Consider the following 21992-nt stretch of genomic DNA (forward strand, 5'->3'; position numbering starts at 1 on the left):
CTCTTTCGTTCTCGGTGTTACTTTTCTTCCAAACAGCTGCTCACTCTGTATAAATCACAAATCTGCCCTGGCATGGAATATTGTTCCCACATCTGGGGTGGTGCTCCCAAAACCTCTCTCAGGCTTCTTGATTTCATTCAGAAGAGGGCAGTTAGGTTAATTAATGATTCATCTCTAATAGAGTCTCTCCACGCGCTGTCTCATAGACGTACTGTTTTTGTTGCATGCCTCTTCTACAGATACTTCCTACAGATACTTCTTCTGAATTGGCTTCTATAATTCCTGCTCTGTCTTTCAAAACAGTCCGAACACGTGCCGCCACCAGCCAACATCCATTTACTGTCCAACTTCAAACTTACAGAACCAACTTTTCATCTTCCTCGTTTATTCATTCAACTGCCATTTTCTGGAACAACCTTCCTTCATACGTATTTCCTGAAAATTACAGTCTACAGAAGTTCAAGTCCAATATCAACAAATATCTTCTTCCGTCTTTTCAACCTCCAACCCAAGCATGGTACTAAGTACTATAGGTTCTAATAACTCTTGTGTTTGGGGTTTACATAAAAAAAAAAAAAAACCATCGGTTACTAAAACGATAGGGTAGTATCATTTTATTTTGTTAATTCTGGATCCATTTTTGTCCCATTTTTAAAAAAAAAAATTAAAAAATGCTCATGTATTGGTGCAACATAACCTATAATCATGATTAATTGTAGGATGCCTGCCATCGTAGGTAGTAGTCATTCATGTAACCGCAGGTAGAGGCGCATCGATTGAATTCCAAGAATTCCATCTGATTATGGTTACCACCACAACTGAAAGAGACCAACAATTTTTGTCATAGGCTTTTAACATCAGTACAGTGTTGCGTGTCAGTAGTCTGCAGTCGGCATTTGTTCTGTGTGATTGTCGGTTGTTGCATACACACGCTTGAAAGTTTTTATTTAATAATTTTAGAAGTTTTAAGTCTCAAAATTTAAAATGTCAAAAAGGAGAAATTACATATTTAATGAATTCCTTCAAAAAGAATTCAAATTTATTAAACTAGACAATTGGTATAGTGATATAACAAAAGTGGTTTGTCAAAATTGTAATGTTTATTTTTTTGTTGCCCATGGAGGTAGGAGTGACATTAACCAACATCTTCATAGCCAGAAACATAAGGATGCTGAGTAAACTTGGAATTCGGTTTGAAGCATCAGCTCGTTCATAGTCCTGTTTTTATAATTTAAACCCTCCACCTTTCACTAACATTTCAAATATTGCTTTGTTTTTATCACTTAATTTATTAATCAGTTGTTTACCTTTATCAGTTAACATCTGTAGCCTTATCTGTAACCATGTCAAGTCCTTTCTTACCAAGCATTATTAATTCTTTTTTTAGAGAGAAATCTTTATTGCAACATAGAGATGATGATTTACATAATTGTGTGGTTACAACTGCCCTTCACGGTGCAATGGCCAGGGGTTAACAATATAAAATAAGACAGGGTTGCCTGAATAAATCAAAAGCAACAAAAATAATAAAATAATAAATAAGTTGAAGTATTAGAAAAAAATAAAGAAATTTATTGAGTATACTAAATAAGTTAATTAATCCTTTAATTGTATCAAATATAATACCACTTCCAGTAATATATTTATAGATTGAAGGATGAGTTTTGTAATAAAGCTGTTTGTTTCTGTTAAGAATTATTTATTTTAGTTATATTTATTTAAAATAAGATTAACCTTCTCAATCAGCTCATATAATAAGTCATTATACTTTCTACATATATTAGTACATAAGATATAAATCATCTCCATTTAAGTTAATTGATCTTCCATATTCATCTGTTAGTGGAATAACTATTTCATTAAATGTTGTTTTATTGAGAGGAAAATATGATTGTGGGTTAGGTTTTCAATTATAGTAGCAAATGGATAGCTTGTAGGTTTAAAGTTATATATTCATCAGATTGAATGCCACTATCATTAGCTCCTTTTACAACTGAACATTGTACTAATATTTTATCTACTCCAAAAGAAATATTAGGTGTATACCTTACCTTAATTTATTCTATCTTTATATATCCTTTTCTCAAACCCTAACACAATATGGATGGGTGAAATGGGAGGGTTTTTTTTGGCTGATGCTGCATAAGCTTGCTTTCTTGAATCGTATGCCTCAACTTATGCTAATATTTAACTTTCCGTCTGAAAAGTGAATTTCATAACCTTCATCTAATTTAACTAAGAATTTTCTGCAGACAAATTACTATCATAAACAATAGGTGGTTTTTCTGAATCAAAATGAAGTTTTAAATAATCATTAAAGAAATTTAATTCATAAATCATTAAAGAAATTTAATTCATAAATCATTAAAGAAATTTAATTCATAAATCATTAAAGAAATTTAATTCATAAATCATTAAAGAAATTTAATTCATAAATCATTAGGAAATTAATTTTCATTCACGACAATCAGAATGCTTGAAGTGATTATTATCATACTGATTACTCTTTAAACCACGAATAATATGTATTTAACTTGGTTAATGCAATTTCATAAGAATTATCAAACATAAAAGGTATATCTGAATATAATCTTAAACACTTTGATATTTGTTTAGAACTAATTAGTATTTCACCCATTTATAAAAAAAGGAAAACAATGAGGAAAATACATACCTTTAATTTACGAAATTTTTTTCCATTTTTCCTTCAATATCAGCGATTTCTTCTTTTAGCAACCTAATTTTAGCATTTAATTTTCTAAGTTGGTATTCCTTCTGATATAATATTTTTTTTTACTGCTTAATTGTTTCTCATTCTTATAACTTTCAAATCAATATCATCCTTATCTTGATTTTCATTAAATAATTTTTCTTTTTCTCTTCTCAATAATTCTAAATCTTGATGTAGTTGTCTTACTTTTCCTCATCTCATATGGATTCCATTATCTACAAGGGAAGGTTTCTGTATATTACTCTATTTTATATACACTGTTGTTGTGTGTGTTTATTTGAAAGGGAAGATTTATGTATTTTTTTTATTTATTTGCACTCTTATCAAGATCAGCAAATGCAATTTTAATATAAGTACAGTCGATTCCGATTATTTGGGACACATCGGGACTAGTGCATTTTGGCCCGATTAAGCTGCTGCCCCAATTATCCGAAGTTTGGCGTCTCCGTAGCCAGGTGGGAAGGAGCAGCAGTACGTACCACACGCTTCTTGATTAGACCGGGGTTCGAGCCCGTCACCACCAAATATGGAGGATGCGGAAAGGTCAAGGAATGACCACCGCATATTCCGGAGCAATATGGCCTTAGTTGCTAATGCTCCTAAAAACCAAACAACAACAACAACAATCCGAAGTTTCACATAAATAGTTAAAAATACAATGTATCCCCCCCCCCCTTTACAATTAGTTCACTGTACAATCAAATCACGTTACGACGAACTCGCCATAGTAAAGTACCGTTCACTATACGATGTGCAGTAAGTGCCAGTCATTGTGATCACGTTTATGAGTTGAATTTTAATTCTATTAAACAGCGATTCTAATTAGCGAAAATAGGAGGAATATTATCCACAGGCTATAAAAGGAATATTATCCACAGGCTATAAAGCACAAATTTACCCTTTATTACTTTACCAATTAAAAAATTAAATGATACGTGAAATTCGGAAGAATATACGTGATAATCGGAAGAATATACGTGATAATCGGAATAATTAATATGTACATACTAACTACACTAGTTGACATTTCTGTTCACTGACGTTTGTGGGTAGGGGTTAAAATTTAAAACAGTAAAAAGATAAGCAATCAATAACAAAGAACACGGCACACACAAATTGCAAGTAACACAATACGCGCAAGTGGGAACGGAGCAACAAGTTACAAAGCTTTAAAAATAGGAATGAAGAGAAGAGCTGAAAATTAATTTCTTTGTATGATTGAAGATTTCATGGAAGTGTAAACACATTTTACCATAATAACCCACAGAATTCCAGCTGTCAGTATTATCGCAAATTCAATAAGATCGAGTTTACTATCCATTTATGATAATTTCACTAACCGAAAAGCCCAATAAACAGGTGACTGCTAATTGTTTTTATTGTTTTATGGTTCTGACCTCCAGAAATCCGAACGAACTGCGTGGTACCATCGGAGACAATCGTAGGGTAATCTCCAGTGCTGCGGTCTCCTGCCCTGATTAAATGGCATGCTGTCCCAATTAAGCGAAGTAAACCCTGGCTATTTTCTTGATTGGGTTCTGGTTTTTGAGATTTGCCCCAGATATATGGCTGCCCCGATTAACCGGTGGTCCAAATAACCGGAATCCACTGTACTTGGATTTCAGAAAAGCTTTTGATACTGTTGCACATGGAAGACTGCTGTACAAATTGGAGAGATATGGCATTAAGGGTGAGTTGCTTCAATGGATAAAGGGATGGTTGAGCGGGAGACGAGAGAGAGTGGTAATCAATGGACACTGCTCTTTGTGGACAAATGTTATTAGTGGAGCTCCCCAGGGTTCGGTGTTGGGCTCATTGTTGTTTTGTATATTTATCAATGATATTGATGTAGGTATATCAGGTTAATGTCGAAGTTTGCAGATGATACAATGGTTGGCAGGGTTGTTAATGACAGTAAAGACAGTATGCTACTCCAACTGGATCTAGATAAGTTGGGCAAACGGGCTAAGTGGCAACTGAAGTTTAACATTGACAAATGCAAAGTACTCAGGGGAGTAGAAAATTAAAAAGACCTGGGCGTAATTGTGCAGTCAAATATGAAGTTTGCTGAGCAGTGCCGACTGGCTGCCAGGACAGATCACGGAGTCTTGTCAATGTTATATAGGAATTTTGCTAGCAGGGACAGGGAGGTGATTATCCCGTTATACAAGGCAATTGTCAGGCCACAACTAGAGGCTTCATTTTAGATAGGATGTAGGCTTCTGGAGGCTTCATTTTAGAGTTGCTACAATGAGTACAAAGACGGACAACAAGATTGGTGAGGGGAACAAAGGGGTGCTCTTACCAAGAAAGGCTTAAATTCTGCAAATTGCAGAGCCTAGAGAGTAGACACCCACAAGGTGACCTGATTGAGGTGTATAAGGCCTTGAATGGGTTGAGCAAGCTGAATGCTGATGGGATTCTTCATCTTGCTCAGATTAAGAACCTTGAGGGGGCACAGATTCCAATTGAGGAAAGACAGTTGTAGAATAGATGTGCAGAAATTTGCCTTTAGCCAGCGGGTAGTTGATTGGTGGAAGAGACTTCCATCTTTTGCTGTGGAAGTTGATAGCCTAAATAATTTTAAGGCTGAGCTGAACAGGCAATTGGAACGTCAATGGGAGTTTTTTTTTTTTTTTTTTGGCTGATGCTGCATAAGCTTGCTTTCTTGCATCATATCCCTCTACTAATGCTAATTTCAGTTTCAAAACAGCAAATTGCCTTCAATTGTGGCTAAGTAAAATTATACAATTCCAATGCAATACAGAAACTTTTAGTAATATTAATTGCAAGAGAGAAAAAATACATTAATGCTCACATAATTGTACAGTTTATTTTCTTATTTTGCATTAAAAAAACATATTAATATAAATTTTCAAAGTTCAGATAACAGGTGTTATGTTGTTGTTGTTGTTGTTGTTTATTTGGTTTTTAGGAGCATTAGCAACTAAGGCCATATTGCTCCGGGATATGCGGTGGTTATTCCCTGACCTTTCCGCATCCTCCGTATTTAGTGGTGACGGGCTCGAACCCCGGTCTAATCAAGAAGCGTGTGCTACGCACTGCTGCTCCTTCCCACCTGGCTACGGAGGCGCCCTAACAGGTGTTATTAGAAGGAGTTGTTTATGCATGGGCAATGCACACATACACATCATTTCTACTACCAATGTAGTTTTAATGCATCATTTTAATTATATCATGTGAATACTTCATAACAGGCCCCGAGTGCCATGCAATAGTTTCCAAGCAATTTTTACAAAGATATATATAGAGATCTTTCGAAGTGATTTATTTCTGTTTTCTTTCCAGTGCTTTTCTCATCCTCAGTTCTGTACTTAACAGACTTTGAGTAAAAACCCAGAAAGGAAAATCACCTTTCTTTTCATAGTGTATTTGTTAATTTTTACACTAAAAAACTAACTTTTCCAGCCACTTGGTCACTAGGTGGCACCGCTCCTGCCTCCCCGTATCGGGGCCAAAAACCTGGGAGGAAAAGCTCTTACTCCCAGGGCTAAAAGGAGCAACAGTAGACTGCAATTCATGTCCACCACAGTGGACTCCATTATCTTTGCAAGTGTATTTAATTGATTTTGTATATAGATTGAAGATTGTTCGTGACCGAACTTGCACATTTGTACTTCATTATTGTTGCTATTGGAAGTAATTAAAATAAATTTATAGCATGGCTGAAAGTATAGTACAGATTTTTTTCATTTTTGAATGCTGGTAAAAAGCTATTGATATTTTAGGCTGTAATATAACTGTAGAAAATATCAGGAAAATATGATTCAACTAATAATGGCATTGCTGAGTATTTTATTAATAGTATTTCAACCATATAGGTCAGTCCCCAATTTTTGATGAGAGCTTTGAGTTTACAGTTACAGTTCCTGAACTGGCAATGCTGAGACTGGTGGTTTTAGATGATGAGTTTATTGGTGATGACTTCATTGGTCAATTCACTATACCCTTGAAGTGTCTGCAAACAGGTAATTAATTTGCTTATTCATTGACATGTACAAAAAAATTAATGGAAACTAATTTATTAAAAGAGGAATGAAGCATTTTTAAACTACATAAGATCTGTTTATTTCTGGTTGGAAATTATATACACATGGAAATCAGGCATTTTGTGGTATGTTTCACCATTTCATCAGTGATTGCAAATAAATGGGAAGTTAGAGTTAAATTGTTGTGAGTTATTATAATAAATTTTTAATGCATTACTTGCATACAGCTAAAATTATCAGTGTACATTTTAATTAAATTTAAGAATGTTAGAAAATATATGCTTACCTTCTCCATTACTACTTCATTATTAGCATTAGCATTAGTTGAGGCATATGATGCAAGAAAGCAAGCTTAAACACCATCAGCCAAAAAAAAAAAAAAAAAAAAACATTTCCCATTTCACCTATCCATTCACTTCAAATGTTTGTCCGGTTCAGCCTTAAATTTATTTAAGCTATCAACTTCCACAAAAACAGATAGAAGTCTGCTCTGGCAATCAACTACCCGCTGGTTCAAGGCAAACTTCTGCACATCTATTCTACTACTGCCTTTCCTCAGTTTGAATCAATGCCCCCTCAAGTTCTTAATCTGAGCAAGTGGAAGTATCCCATCAGCAATTGAGCCTGGTCAAACCATTAAAGGCCTTATACACCTTGATCAGATCACTTCACAGGTGCCTAATCTCCAGATGCTGCAACTTGGAGGAGTTAAGCCTTTCTTCTTAAGTGCACCCCATTGTTCTTCTCACCAATCTTGTTGCTCATCTCTGTATTCGTTCTAGCAACTCTACATCCTTCCTAAAATGTGGCTTCCAGACCTGTATACAGTACTCAAGATGTGGCCTGACCATTGCATTATATAAAGGGATAATCACCTCCTTGTCTCTGCTAGCAAAATTCGTATATATCATTGACAAAACTGCAGGGCCTGCTCTGGCAGCCTGTCTGCACTGTTCAGAGAACATCATATCTGACTGCACAATTACTCCCAGTTTTTTTTTCATTTTCCACCTCTCTGAGTGTAATACCATACAGTTGGCACGTTTCTCTTGGGTTGCTGTTGTCAATGTTAAACTTTAGTTGCCACTTCTCAGCCCATCTGCCTAACTTCTCTAGAGCCTGTTGCAGTAGCATACTATCTTTACTATCATTAACAACTCTGCCAACCTTTGAATCATCAAACTTGGACATTAAGCCTGATATACTTCATCGATATCATTGATAAATACACAAAACAACAATGGGCCCAGCACCGAACTTTAAGGACTCCACTAATAACATTAGTCCACATAGAGCAGTGTCCATTTATTACCACTCTCTGGCATTTCCTACTCAACCATCCCTTTATCCATTGCAGTAACTTGCCCTTAATACCATACCACTCCAATTTGTACTTGTCTTCCATGTGCAATAGTATGAAAAGCTTTCATGAAATCCAAGTATATGATATCAAAATTATTTTTTGCATCCAGTTTCTTTGTGACCACATCATAGTATTCAATCAGATTTGTCAGACAAGACTTCTCCTTGACAAACCCATGCTGTGTCTGAGTTATTACTGCTGTCTTGTCTAGGTGATCCTGTATCACCTCCTTTAACCAGTGACTCCATTATTTTCCCGGAACAGAAATTAAACTAACAGATCTATAATTATTTGTGTCACCCTTTGAACCATCTTTGTTCAGTTGGGGATACATTTGCACATCTCCAGTCCAAGGGGACCTTCCCTGACTCTAAGGATGCTCTCATAATTATGGCTAAGGGTTTGCTTACTTCCTTTGCTGCTTCCTTCTTTATAACTGGATAGATTTGATCTGCCTCAGGTTCCTTTTTTTTATGTTTAACTTCAAAAATTTCTCCTCCACTTTGCTCTCAGTTATTACAAAATCACTTAGCTGCCCGTTAGAATTTGATAAACTTCTGGCATTTGCTTCCTTGGATAACTCTTCACGTGTGAATGTAGATGCAAAATACTCATTCAGTTTATCAGCTACTTCAGCAGGATCATCAATAGTCGAACCATCTTAAGTGGACCAATGTGATTCATCCCCTTTCTTCTAGAGTTTACATAAATAAAGAACTCTTTGCTGTTTTTTTTTTGTGTCCTTTGCCAAAGATTTCTCGTAATCTGCCTTCGCCTGCCTAACCTCCTTTGTGATTTGATTACAGACTAGCTTATATCTGCCATAGACTTCTGTGTTGCCTGATATTTAGATAGTATGAATTAGAGCTGTAATACTCAATACGTTCTATGTTGATAATAATATTTGTAAAATAATAAGAGGAGTTTACCTCAATATAGTACGTAGAACACTTCCATATGATACCCTCCAGAAATTAAAATGGAAAAAACAAAAAAAATCGACGACTTACCGGTAAACTTACATTAGAGTAAAATATAAATAATTAAAAAACCAATTTAACACAATTCAAATCAATTTAAAACAATTAAAAATCAAATTAACGCAATTAAAAGAATCTAATGAAAATATTCAAAACAATTTTCCTTCCTGAAGCTGACAACGCTTTTCGACCGTGTGTTGTGATCACAGGAATGAAAATTACCAAATCGGGTTAAACCTGAAACTTAAATAATGATTATTTGTCTTTGTGCATACGCGTAAAGGTCCATGCATCGGAGATAAAATATGGCCGCCAAACATTAAGAGAATTCTCGTGTAATTTAATTTCTACGGTTTCTGCAATTAATATTTGCATATAATTACGTTGAACATTAAGTATTTTGGCCTCGTTAAATAAAAAAGTGTTTTTCATTAACGGCATGGAAGGCTAATTCTGACGCTGCTGAACGAGAAGCACAAACTGAGGCTTCATGTTGATTTACACGAATATTAAGAGAAAATCGCGTTGAACCTTGGTAAGATGAGTCACAATCCCGCAAGAAATGTATACCAGATCATGAATTTGTGTTGCGAACGTGGAAAGAACCGAGCGATTGTTCAGTCTAGTGTGTAACTTCCGTATTGGCCTAGCTACAGTTTTAAATTCGGTATCTTTAAAGAATCTGTCAAGCTGTTTGTGCCACTGTTCAACATATGGGACAGAAATTAAGTATTTTTTGATATTACTATTGTTGATTGGTGTAGTATTTTGTATCCTATCCTTAGCTTGTACCTTAATTCAGTTTATTGTGGTAATGGAATAACCCCTGTTTAAGAAAAATGCTAGTTAATATTTGTATTTCTGAGTCCAAAGCAGATTCCGTCGTTGAATATTTATAGGCATTTAGAAGTTAATTAAAGATAATCGATCTTTTGTAGGTGAACAGGTGATAGCTATTATAATGTAGAAGCATACCGGTGTTTGTAGGTTTTCGATAGATGCTAAATTGTATTTTATTCGAGTCCCAGGTAAGCATGAAATTTAGAAAGTTTAATGACTTTGTATCCGTATCCTCCATTTCCAATTTAAATTTGAGTCTAGAATGAATATTATTAAATGAATGTAAAATGTCTTGGATAGTACTACTATCAGTAATAACTAGAACATCGTCTAAATACCTCCCATAGTATGTGATATGGGGTCGAAAAGGTGTCAAATGTATATGCTCAATCATTGAGAGATAGATCTCTGACATTTAGCCGCTCAGGCTCAAACCCATTGGTAATCCAAAAATTTGTTTGTACACCTTGTCTCGAAAGGTGATGTAGTTGGCCTCAACTAACAGTTTAATTAAGTGAAAAATTTCCTTAATAGGTAGCTTCGTATAATTAATCCGTGTCAAGTTTTTATTTAACATATCCCAAATAATATCTAATGTGTATTCAACGTTTTTACATTCGTATATAACAAGGTAACATCTAGTGAGAATAAATTGTCATTGTCGCCAAGTCTACAGTCTTTAAGATTATTAAATAATGTATTGTAGTTCTTAATTCCAAATTGTATTACCTGTCTGATGGGTTTTATAATGTTATATACATGTGTGGCTAAGGATGAAAATGCCGAGTTACTGTAGGAAACAATAGGTCGAATAGGAAATTCAGTCTTGTGTAATTTTACCTGACCGAAAAGTGCAGGAATATTGTACGTTCTGGCCTTCAATTCCTTTAACTGGGCCATAGTAATGTAGTCATTTTTTCGATACGTGGTTAACATTTTATTGTATTGATTGACCAAATTGGTAAACAGTGCCCGGTCTACTTCAAGATAAGTGGAGGTGCTTCTTGATTAGACCGGGGTTCAAGCCCGTCACCACCAAATACGGAGGATGCAGAAAGGCCAAGGAATGACCACCGCATATTCCCGGAGCAATATGGCCTTAGTTGCTAATGCTCCTAAAAACCAAACAACAAACAAACATAAGTGGAGGTATCTGAAACAACTGAATCTAACTTATTAATATAATCAGGTTTATCTAGTATTACCACTGTATCTCCTTTATCAGCCCTCTGTATAATGATGTCCTTATTTCCCCGAAGTTCTCGTAAAGCTGAACTGTCTTGTGTATTCAATTCATGTTATTCACTACTTGGTTATCTTTTTGTGGAACATTACGAAGTCTAAATTCAATATCAATTACGCATTGTTTTTTGGGTAGTTTTCGAGGTGGTATATCATAATTTAGTCCTTTGGATAAAAGAGAAATCTGGTCCTGAGATAGCGTACACGAGGAAAGATTTGTAACCTGTTGATATGTTGGTTCATTGAATACTGGGTGAGGGGGTGTTCGTGAACTAGCTGACATTCTGTGGTAGCACGTTGTGTGTCTGTGGGGGGGTTGTCACCCAACTCGTATGAACTTGGTCGCAAGCCCGCAACAATGTGTTAGAATTCGCATGAACGTGTCTTGACCTATCCGATAATGTTTGCAAATTATTAACGTGTCTGTTTTTTATTTCTGAGGCCTGTGCTTCCTGTTGCAAATCTATGAAGGTCTTCAATACAGACTAGTCGTGCGGATCTAGATAATTTTTTAATTTATCATGAAGCTGCCTAACCTGGGAAAGGTATTTTTGTTTATTCGAATATCGAGATTTTAAGGCAAGCTTAACGATATTATGCAATGTCGCCAGTGTTAGTTGTTTTATGCCTGGAATTTTTTGATTTAAATTAACCCTGGCAAACTTCAGAACGATGTTGTTTTGAAGGCTATGTTTTAGAAAAGAAATATGGTAACTTTGGGCCGTGTACCTTAGTGTAGATTTAATGTAATTTTGCACCAAGCCATTCAAAAAATCTTCCATAATTGTGTGTATCGATTGTTTACTACTGGAGAGACAGGAAGTGAATGAAATAGTCAATAAGAGTTTAAAAAATGAATTAGATAGTGTGAATCAGAGCTGTAATACTCAATATGTTCTACGTTGATAATAATATTTGTAAAATAATAAGAGGAGTTTACCTCAATATAGTACGTAGAACACTTCCATATGATACCTTCCAGAAATTAAAACGGAAAAAACGACAACTTACTGGTACATTAGAGTAAAATATAAATAATTAAATAATTAAAAAAACAATTTAAGTCAATTTAAAACAATTAAAAATCAAATTAATGCAATTAAAAGAATCTAACGAAAATATTCAAAACGATTTTCCTTCCTGAAGCTGACAACGCTTTTCGACCGTGTGTCGTGATCACAGGAATGAAAATTACCGAATCGGGTTAAACCTGAAACTTAAATAGTGATTATTTGTCTTCGTGCATGCACGTAAAGGTCCACGCATCGGAGATGAGATATGGCCACCTAACATTAACAGAATTCTCATGTAATTTAATTTCTATGGTTTCTGCATGATGATAATATGCATCATGTTGCCTGATAATTTATATGCATCTCATGCATTTTTCTTCTCTGCCACGAGCCTCATTAATTCATCCGACATCCGTTTATGCCTGAACCTCGAACAGTATTTCCTAGTTGGTATGAAAAGACTAGTAACCTTCAAGATTAAGTCCCTGAAGAATTTCCATTTGGAATTCACTACTGGTAACATCATCAGTTGATCCCACTCTATATAGAATTTAAAAACTGTCTGAGACCCCTTTACGAAAGCAAAAGCCCTTTTCTTTACCCTTGATGGTAGTTACATCTTTTAAATCCCCCATCAGTACATTGTGATCACTGTCACCCAGTGGTTCCTTTATCTGCAAATTCTTAGTGCATCTGATTATCAGATCAACAGTATTACTCCCTCTGGTTGCCTCTTGAACATGTTGCTGTAGAGAACAGTCATCCAATAAATCTGCAAAAGTATTGCTAGTGTGCAAGTGACCAATTCACAAGTTCCAGTCAATATCTGGGAAGTTAAAATCCTCCATTATAACACATTTTTATTTTCTGGCCCACTCTATTTCTCTGCACGTCTGACTGTTTATTGTACACATCAGAGTCATTAGGCCTATAACATACTCCTGCTCACATTTTCCCTTTCCCAGTGTTTATGTCACACCAAACAGACTCAACATTGCACTGTCCATCTGTGTCAACTGGATGTACTTCCTTAGATTTTGCGTGTTTCTTAACTAACAGCATAACCCCTCCTTCCTTCATACCCCGTCTGTCCTCTCTGTACACATTGTACTCCCCAAGTTCCAATTCTGCACTGCTTATATCTGTGTGACACCAAGTCTCGGAAATCCTAACAATATCTGCCTTTGATATCTTGATCAGCACTTCAAATTCATCAGTTTTATTTACTATACTTCTAGCATTAGTGTACATGCAAGTATACATGCACTTGTTGTTACTCTTCGTTATCCTAACACAGCCCATGTATTTACTTGTTCCATGATGACTCCCAGCAACTTTCTCTCTAGGCTGCTGCTCATTACAATAGTAGCAGTGCAAAAATCACATTCGCCTCTGCCTGTGGCTACCATTAATCGTTTAGTCTGTGAATCCCCCCCCCCCAATCTAGCAGTTTTCCAACCCACCTAATACTGCCTCGATAGCATCAGTAGATATTCTTGCACCCTTTCTATTTAAGTGTAGCCCATTCCTGTAGAAGCAGTCTCTCCTGTTAGCAAGCACAGACCAAGCTGAAAAAAATTCTACCCCTTGAGCTTTTCACAATCTCTCCAGGGCCAAATTTATTGACAGGGATCTCGTTATATACTCCCTCCTATCTTGTCTGGGCAGAATTGCAGACACTTTCAAATTTAATCTGAACTCGCGACTTTTTTTCAGCATTGACCTCTACTGGTTAAGTAAATCTGCAGATCTCTTACTGTTAAGTCATTAGTGCCGACGTGTATAAAAATATCACCTTTTGTGCCCTTAAAATGTGATACCTGCCCTACAACATCATCAGTTTTTGTCCCTGGCAGACATACCCACTTTTAAACTACATAAGATCTAAATATCTGTTTATTTCTGGTTGGAAATTATATACACATGGAAATCAGATATTTTTTGGCATTTTCACCATCTCATTGCAAATAAATAGGAAGATAGAGTGAAATTGTTGTGAGTTACTGTAATAAATTATTAATGCCTTACTTGTATACAGCTAAAATTATCAGTTTACATTTTAATTAAAATTAAGAATGTTAGAAAATATATGCTTACCTTCTTCATTGCTACTTCATTATTACAAATAAAAGAGTAGCCAAAGGTTTGAGATAAGTGATCTCAAACATGGGTTTTGGGTTATATGTACAGTGGGTTTATTAATCTCCTTAACCAAATTGTTTCAGGGAATTATTTATTTTTGTGGTGTAAGTGTAAATTATTCATTTTTCCAAGTTTTCGCATCTTCTTTATATGGATCATTTGAAACTGTTCGGAAAGTCATCACCTGAAATTGAATTATTACTCAGTACTATTTGGATCTACATCTCTGATGTTGCAATGGAATTTGGGCTGTATAAATGTGCAACTTTTGCAATCAGTCAAGGAAAATTCATGTGCACAAATGGAATCAAAATACCTGATCATAATGATATTAGGAACCTCACACCAGACAAAGCCTACAATTACCTGGAAATTCTACAAGCAGATAATATCAAGCATGCAGAATTTAAGACCCCCCCCCCAATTAGCAAAGAATACATCAGATGGGTGAGGAAGATCCTGAAATAGAAGCTCAATAGTGGGAATACCATCAAATCCATTAATACCTGGGCTATCCCCATCATTCAATATGCTGTTGGAATTGTAAATTGGACTTGGGCAGAACTAGGACATTCACACTGTGAAAGTGGAGGAGGAATTTTGCAAATTTACCAATCTGTAAAAGAAGAGAAGTGATCATTAGTGGAGTACTTCAAAAAAAGCCAGGAAGAAGTCCTAATGGAAGTCAGCAAAAAAAGGCATATTGAAAGCAAATGAAAAAAAGGAGGATTTAAAAAAAAAAAAAAACGGCAGCCGGTGACCTGAAGAGAAAAGTGGCATAAAACCACTGCATGGCCAATGTATCAGTGTCATTGAAGGAAAAGTTGATAGTGTGAAGACGTGGCAGTGCCTAATAAAGGGAACATTAAAAAAAGAAACTGAAAACCTCATATTTTTGCAGATCATATTTAGCATTATTAGCAGATCAAGAACAAGCACTACGCACTAACACAATAAAGGCTAAGGTTGACAAGACCCAGAAAGACAGCAAGTGCAGGCTTTGTAAGGAATCTGATGAAATGGTTGAACATCTCATATGTAGCTGCAAAAAGATTGAACAGGCGTATTATTTAGAGGCACAAGTGGCCACCATGATACATTGGAACATTTGCAAAAAATATAATTTACCAGCAAAAACTGGTGGGATCACAACTTTTGACCAACATGGGATTTTTGAATACATGACTTTTGCCCAAAGTGGGATTTTTGAATAGTAGTAGTAGTGGCATGTAATGCAAGAAAGCAAGTGTATGAGCTTATGCAGCATCAGCCAAAAAAAAAAAAAAAAAAAAAAATCACACCATTCCCTACAAATGCCTGTCCAGTTCCTCCTTAAATTTATTTAACCTATCAACTTCCACAACGACAGATGGAAGTTTGTTCCAGCAATTAACCACCCGCTGGCTAAAGTCAAATTTCTGCACATCTATTCTACATCTGTCTTTTCTTAATTTGAATTTATGCTCCCTTAGGTTCGTAATCTGAACAAGTGGAAGGATCCCATCAGAATTCAGCGTGCTGAACCCATTCAAGGCCTTATACACCTCAATCAGATCACCGCGCAGGTGCCTAGTCTCCAGCCACTGCAATTTGCAGAACTTAAGCCTCTCTTGGTAAGGGATCCCTTCATTCCCCTCACAAATGTTGAGCTTGCCTTTGCACGCTCAAGCAAATTTAAATCCTTCCTAAAATGAGGCCTCCAGACCTGTACGCAGTACTCAAGGTGTGGCCTGACCATTGCCTTATACAGAGGGACAAACTTAAGACCACCTTTTCCCTAACACATCTGACTTGAGTGGTTGAAAAGAAGCAGGTGTGGATAATTGATATCACAATACCCAGAGAGAGCAGAGTCAAAGAGAAACAGCTGGAAATTATAGCAAAATATAAAGAACTGCATATTGAAATGGAACAACTCTGGGAAAGAAAAATAACAGTAGTGCCCATACTTATTGGTGGCCTTGGGGTGATGTTCTATACCTTTTGGCTCTTCCAAAAGGCCTAGAACATCACCTGAAAATCATAGGCACAGATAAAATTTCAGTGCAAAGAGCAGCACTACTTGGAACAGCATTAAGTATTTTATGATCTACCTTTGATTTTCTTAGACCCTTGGAAAGGATCCAATAGTTAAAGAACCAGATCCAGTCAATAACATCTGGTACACTGAGTGTAAATAAAAAAAATAATAATACTGTAATTGGATTTTTTCTGGGGCCAGTTGGCATTGTCTACATGTGTCATCTGTCACTCCAGGGTTCTTGGTGATGCATTTCCTGTAGTTTATGGTGTTGATGACCTTACTACCTTCTTCCATTTATGCTCATCATCCAAGCCACAATAATTGGATGGTGGGTATGAATCCTTCGATCTCAGGAAAGAACCTCCCACTCTTGCCATGTATTGGAAGCCATCTTATATATGTCTTGATGGAGATCATCATACTGTCTGCTGTGGGGTGTCGTCTTTGTCCCTTTTTCTGTCTCTGTTTCTTCTGTCTGTGTGAGTGGTGTCTCCTTGTTAAGGTTGAGTGTTGTGTTTGCCATTTATCTTTCTTATGGCTTGTGTTTTCCTGGAAGTAATCGTGCAGGTTCTTAATGACCTTCTCTTGTTCAGCAAGGTCCGTCGGTCCCCACTCTCTCTCCGGGCTGTGGTTGGTCTCTCGATGGCTGACTTCAGGTGGTGTTGGTGGTTCTGTTCTTTGTCATCATTATCCTGGCTGATCTCATATCTTCTCTAGCTTGGTGTTGGTCCAATCTGTGATCCTGAAGGAGCATGGAACTGCGTAGGTGTTTATGGCTCTGATTGTATTCCCGCCATTCAGCTTTATTTTTAGTGCGCTTTTCAGTCTGTAATGGTATTTCTCAGAATGATGGGTTTTGATCTTGTGTTCTAATTGTTAAGCCTGCATCAACCTTAGATAGTTGTTGGTCATTCTCTCTGTTGTTTCAATCTCTTTGCTGGTCTTCAGCTGGAAGTTTCGGCAAACTGGATTTCCCTGATGCAATTCAAGGGTCTTGCATTTGTCTTGGCCAGATTGTCTTGATATCAGTGCTGAACTCTGGTGATCCAGAGTAGCTGTTGAAGTTGATTCTCAGTCCTCGTGGAGTTTGATTCCTGTTGTTGAGCATGGTAGCCAGTGGGTTGAGTGCTAGACAGAATCATAGTGGGTTTAGGGCATCTCCCCGGAAGATTGCTCTTCTGACGGGGATCGAGCCCCTCTGGTCGTGATGTTATTTACCTTGATGGTGGTCTTCCACTTTGCCATGGTTGCATTTAGGAAGTGTGTCACTGTCGGGTTGATTTTGTAGATCATCAGTATTTCTGTCAACCAGCCGTGGGTGACAGAGTCAAAGGCCCTGGGGTCGATGCAAATTGTGTACAGGTTATGTTGCTTTTTTTGGCTTTATCCATAACTGCTGTATCAATGATCGATATCCTTTCATCCTTTGCCCATCTACTTACATCCCCTTCTGCTGCTCAGCCATGGTGTTCTGGCTCTCCAAGTGGTGTGTTATCTTCTTGTTTATGCTGGTCAGGATCTTGTACATTGGAAGACAGATGATTGGTCTGTACTTTACCAGGTTTGTGGTGTCTTTGTCCTTAGTCTACAGATAGGCGATTCCTTGAGTCAGAGACTCTGGGTTGTGTCAGGGTGCATTATCATCTGGGTGAACTACTCTTATATGTATCTGTGTACAGCTGAACTTCTTCTACCAGTAGTTGTGGATGTTATCTGCCCCTGGGGTTTGCCATTTGTGGGACTTCCTGATTGGCAGTTGTTCTTTTTCCTCTTGAATCTCGCATTCTGTTGTGTCTTTTCTGTCCTTTGTTTACTTCAATTTTAAGTCTATCCAGGGGCATAACTGTTATGGCTAACCTTGCTGCCACAGGTTTCCCCTGTTGTCTGTTTTCCTCTGTACTCAAGGAGGTTCTGCTTGAGGGCATTCTTCCATCCTCTGTGTTATTAGTCTTGTGTTTCCTGTGGATGTTGTCTTTTTGAAGGATTGTCTTCACTTCTCTGATCAGCTTCTTACTTCTGTTACCCTAGCAGACCCCCTTCACTACACTTATACCGGTCGTTAATAAGATCCAGACTAGACTATGGATCTCGTACATATGCCTCAGATAGAGAAAGTGCATTAAAATGGCTTGACCCAATACATCACAATGCTCTCCGAATTGCACTGGGAGCTTTTTGTACATCGCCAGTTCAGAGTCTCTATACGGGAGCACAAGAACCACCTCTATTCCTTCGTCGGCATGCTCTGCTATTAAGCTATGCAACTAAAATCAGAAGTTTCCCATGTCATCCTATAAGGCCATATCTGTTCACCCCAAAATGGCATAATTTGTACCAAAATAAACCTTTGCAGAATAAACCATGTAGCATTAGATTACAAAACTTAACTATGTGCTGGGAACTAAATATGAATAACATAATTCTAGATATAAGCACGACTACACCACCATGGCAAATACCCTTGGCCAATGTTGACCACCATTTCCAACAATGGGGAAAGAATGCTCTTCCACATTAGCAAGTAAGGCCATATTGCTCTGGGGATATGCGATGGTCATTCCCTGACCTTTCCGCATCCTCTGTATTTGGTGTTTACAGGCTCGAAATCCGGTCTAATCAAGAAGCATGTGCTATGCACTGCCATTCCTGCCCACCTGGCTACAGAGCCACCATGTGCTTATGCAGAGAAATTAGAAGTCGGTAATCCCTAATAAAGATATGTGGTCTTGTCTAGAAATCTGAGTGTCATCAATTATTCTGCTCCTGTGCTTATCTTTAACGACACTCTGATTTCTAGATATTGTGATCTTGTCTGGAAATCTGAGCATTAGCATTAGTAGAGTCATATGATGCAAGAAAGCAAGTTTGTGTTGTCGAAGATAAGCGTAGAAGTAGAAGAATTCTTTTTGCAAGATATAAGAAAGACTGAGTTTTAGAAGGATTGAAATTAATAAGTTATCTTTGTTACCCTGGGGATGAGTTTAAGGGAATTTGTATTGGATATCTGAGAGTTGCTGGTAGGCATCAATTTTATTTTCTTTAAGCAACTTTGAAGCCCAATTAAATAACAAATTCAACAATTTTAACAGTCAAACACAACAATAGCACAAATAATTTTAAGGAATAAAGAAAGTTCCTTTGCATCAGATTGTTGGGCACTTTGCAGCTGCTCAACTATCTATACATTTGTGAAGAAAATGGATAATCTATGAAGCATAATTAATTTCTTTCATATATCTTTTTTTTTTAAACATATTTTGGTTATCAGATAAACAGATTGGTCAATAAAATAATGATTTAATTTTTTTTGTTTTGTTTAATAGGTTTTATGTTTTCTCTCTCTTCCAGGTTACCGTCATGTGAAACTGTTATCCAATAATGGTGATCCACTGTGCAATACTTCTCTTTTCCTCTGTGTTTCCATGAGCAGCAGAACAGAAAGTCAGGTAATGTGTGTCTGAGTGTGTGTATATTATAAGAAAAAAAAAAAATAATAATTAAAAAAAAAAAAAAAAAGAAGGTGTAAGCAGTCCTCAGATTTCATCGGCTTATACCGCATAATGTTGGCACTTATATTGCTATTGAACTATCATCCATGACAACATCTGGTGAGTATGGGCTTGGCACACCCAAAGTCCTGAGCTGGATATCATCATTCTTCTCTTTCTTGGTGATTCCCTTCTACTTCTCTCTCTCTCTCTCTCTCTCTCTCTCTCTCTCTCTCTCTCTCTCTCTCTCTCTCTCTCTCTCTCTCTCGGAGCCTCCGTATCCAGGTGGGCAGGAGCAGCAGTGCACATACTTCTTGATTAGACCGGGGTTTGAGCCCGTGACCACCAAATACGGAGGATGCAAAAAGGTCAGGGAATGACCACCACATATCCACGGAGCAATATGGCCTTAGTTGCTAATGCTCCTAAAAACCAAATAACAAACAATCTCTCTCTCTCTCTAGCACAAATAGCTCTCTTTCTGGGTAATTCAGAAATTTTTTTTTTTTGCCTGGTGCAGCATAAGCCTCAGGCTTCCTTGCACCATATGGCTAATAATAATAATACAAGTAGTTCTCGACTTTACAAGCTAATTCTTTCCTAGCGTTTGCTCTCAAAGTGAAAACTCGTAAAGCAGGAATTAAATACCCCATAGATATAAGGTTAAAAATAGGGGTTACGTTCTCAATAATGAAATTAGTTAGCTAATTAGTTTGTTTAAATAATGATTGATTTATCCAAAGAAATTAAAATGTAGCCTGTAAAATCAAGCAAATTATAATAATAAAGAAATTATTTATGACTTACAAATTTTAAAGAATGTTTATTCTTCATCATTGACTAAATGCACACTCATTGATCACTTATTATTGGCTCGGCACTCGTTGGTTTGTTGCACAAGGAGTCGTCTTCTTCAGAAATGCTTCAAGAAGCATTTGTTGGCAAGATAATCTTCTATTTTCTTTATAAATTTCAATAGTGCATAAGCATTTTTTAACATAACGCACAAATTGCAACTAACATGATTTGCGCCGAGTAACAAGTTTATAAAACTTAAAAAAAAAAGGAATGAAGAGAAGATTCTGAAAATTTATTTATGTTTTTCATATGATTGAGATTTCAGTAAAGGGGTAACACATTTCACCATAATAATGCAAAAAACCACACAATTCCAGCTATCGGTATTTTCGCAAATGCATTAACATCAAATTTACTACCCGTTTATAATTGCTTGCACTAACAGAAAAGCCCAGTAAACTGGAAAGTGCAAATTGTTTTTATTGTTTTATGGTCATGACCTCCAGAAATGTGCTTTAGAAAAATGTCACAAAGGTGTTCAAAATTGGTTCTTATAACAGAACATATGATAATGATGAAAGTGTAGTGCATTTTAGTGATTTGAATTGGTAACTAATACAATTTTCACTATAAAAATGACTTTTTAGAGAGTTATATAGCGAAAATTTCAACTTCCGAGGTCGTGGAACGAATTACCAAAAAATAATGTGTTATTGGTTTTTTTTTTTTTTTTTTTTTTTTTTTCCCGGTAGTTGTTGGCACATCGGCTTCTGTGGCTATAATGCACCTCCCAAGGTTTTTGCAGTACTTTGATCCAAGCCCGAGGCGGAATTCGAACCCACGACCTTTGGGTTGCTAGGCAGGTATTTTACCCACCCGGCTAGCCCGGTCGGCAATGTGTTAATGTGTTCACATTCTGATGGTGTCTCTGGAACGGATTAATATCGTAAAGTTTTGGGTACACTGTATTGTATAGCTACGTGCATGGTTTGAAATGTGGTATTTATGAATGTTTAACATTCATTTTTTGCAATTAATGCTCATATTTTCTATTTTGTTGATACTTGATACTTTGAAAAAAAAAAAGAAAAAGAAAACTTGTAAACCCAGGAACTCGTAAAGCGAGAACTGCCTGTAAAGAACATTTCTTTCTTATTATATTTCCAAGAAGTATAACTGCAGCACCAGTACAGAAAAAATAAGAATAAAATTTTTATATGAGAAGCATTTAAAAAATCAGATCATAAAGAATCATAAAAATCATTTGATGCGGACTCAGTTCTGAATGCACAGAATACCCCAGTAGTTTGCTTCTTACAGAATTTTGTTACTTAACTTATTTTATTTAGTTCTTTTTTTATT

General features: G+C 36.5%; 1 protein-coding gene across 1 annotated transcript in view; it reads left to right on the forward strand.

Annotated features, from left to right (window-relative positions):
- Positions 1-21992, forward strand: part of LOC150077580 (inactive phospholipase C-like protein 1) — a 649255-nt gene that overhangs the window by 419907 nt on the left and 207356 nt on the right. The window contains exons 18-19 of the mRNA XM_090386715.1: positions 6574-6720; positions 19693-19790. Coding sequence (XP_090242841.1) covers positions 6574-6720; positions 19693-19790 — 245 coding nt within the window. The remainder of the gene's footprint in view (positions 1-6573; positions 6721-19692; positions 19791-21992) is intronic.

The sequence above is a fragment of the Mastigoproctus giganteus genome, chromosome 12, assembly GCF_048544385.1.
Source record: "Mastigoproctus giganteus isolate SK-2022 chromosome 12, ASM4854438v1, whole genome shotgun sequence".
Classification (NCBI taxonomy): Eukaryota; Metazoa; Arthropoda; class Arachnida; order Uropygi; family Thelyphonidae; genus Mastigoproctus; species Mastigoproctus giganteus.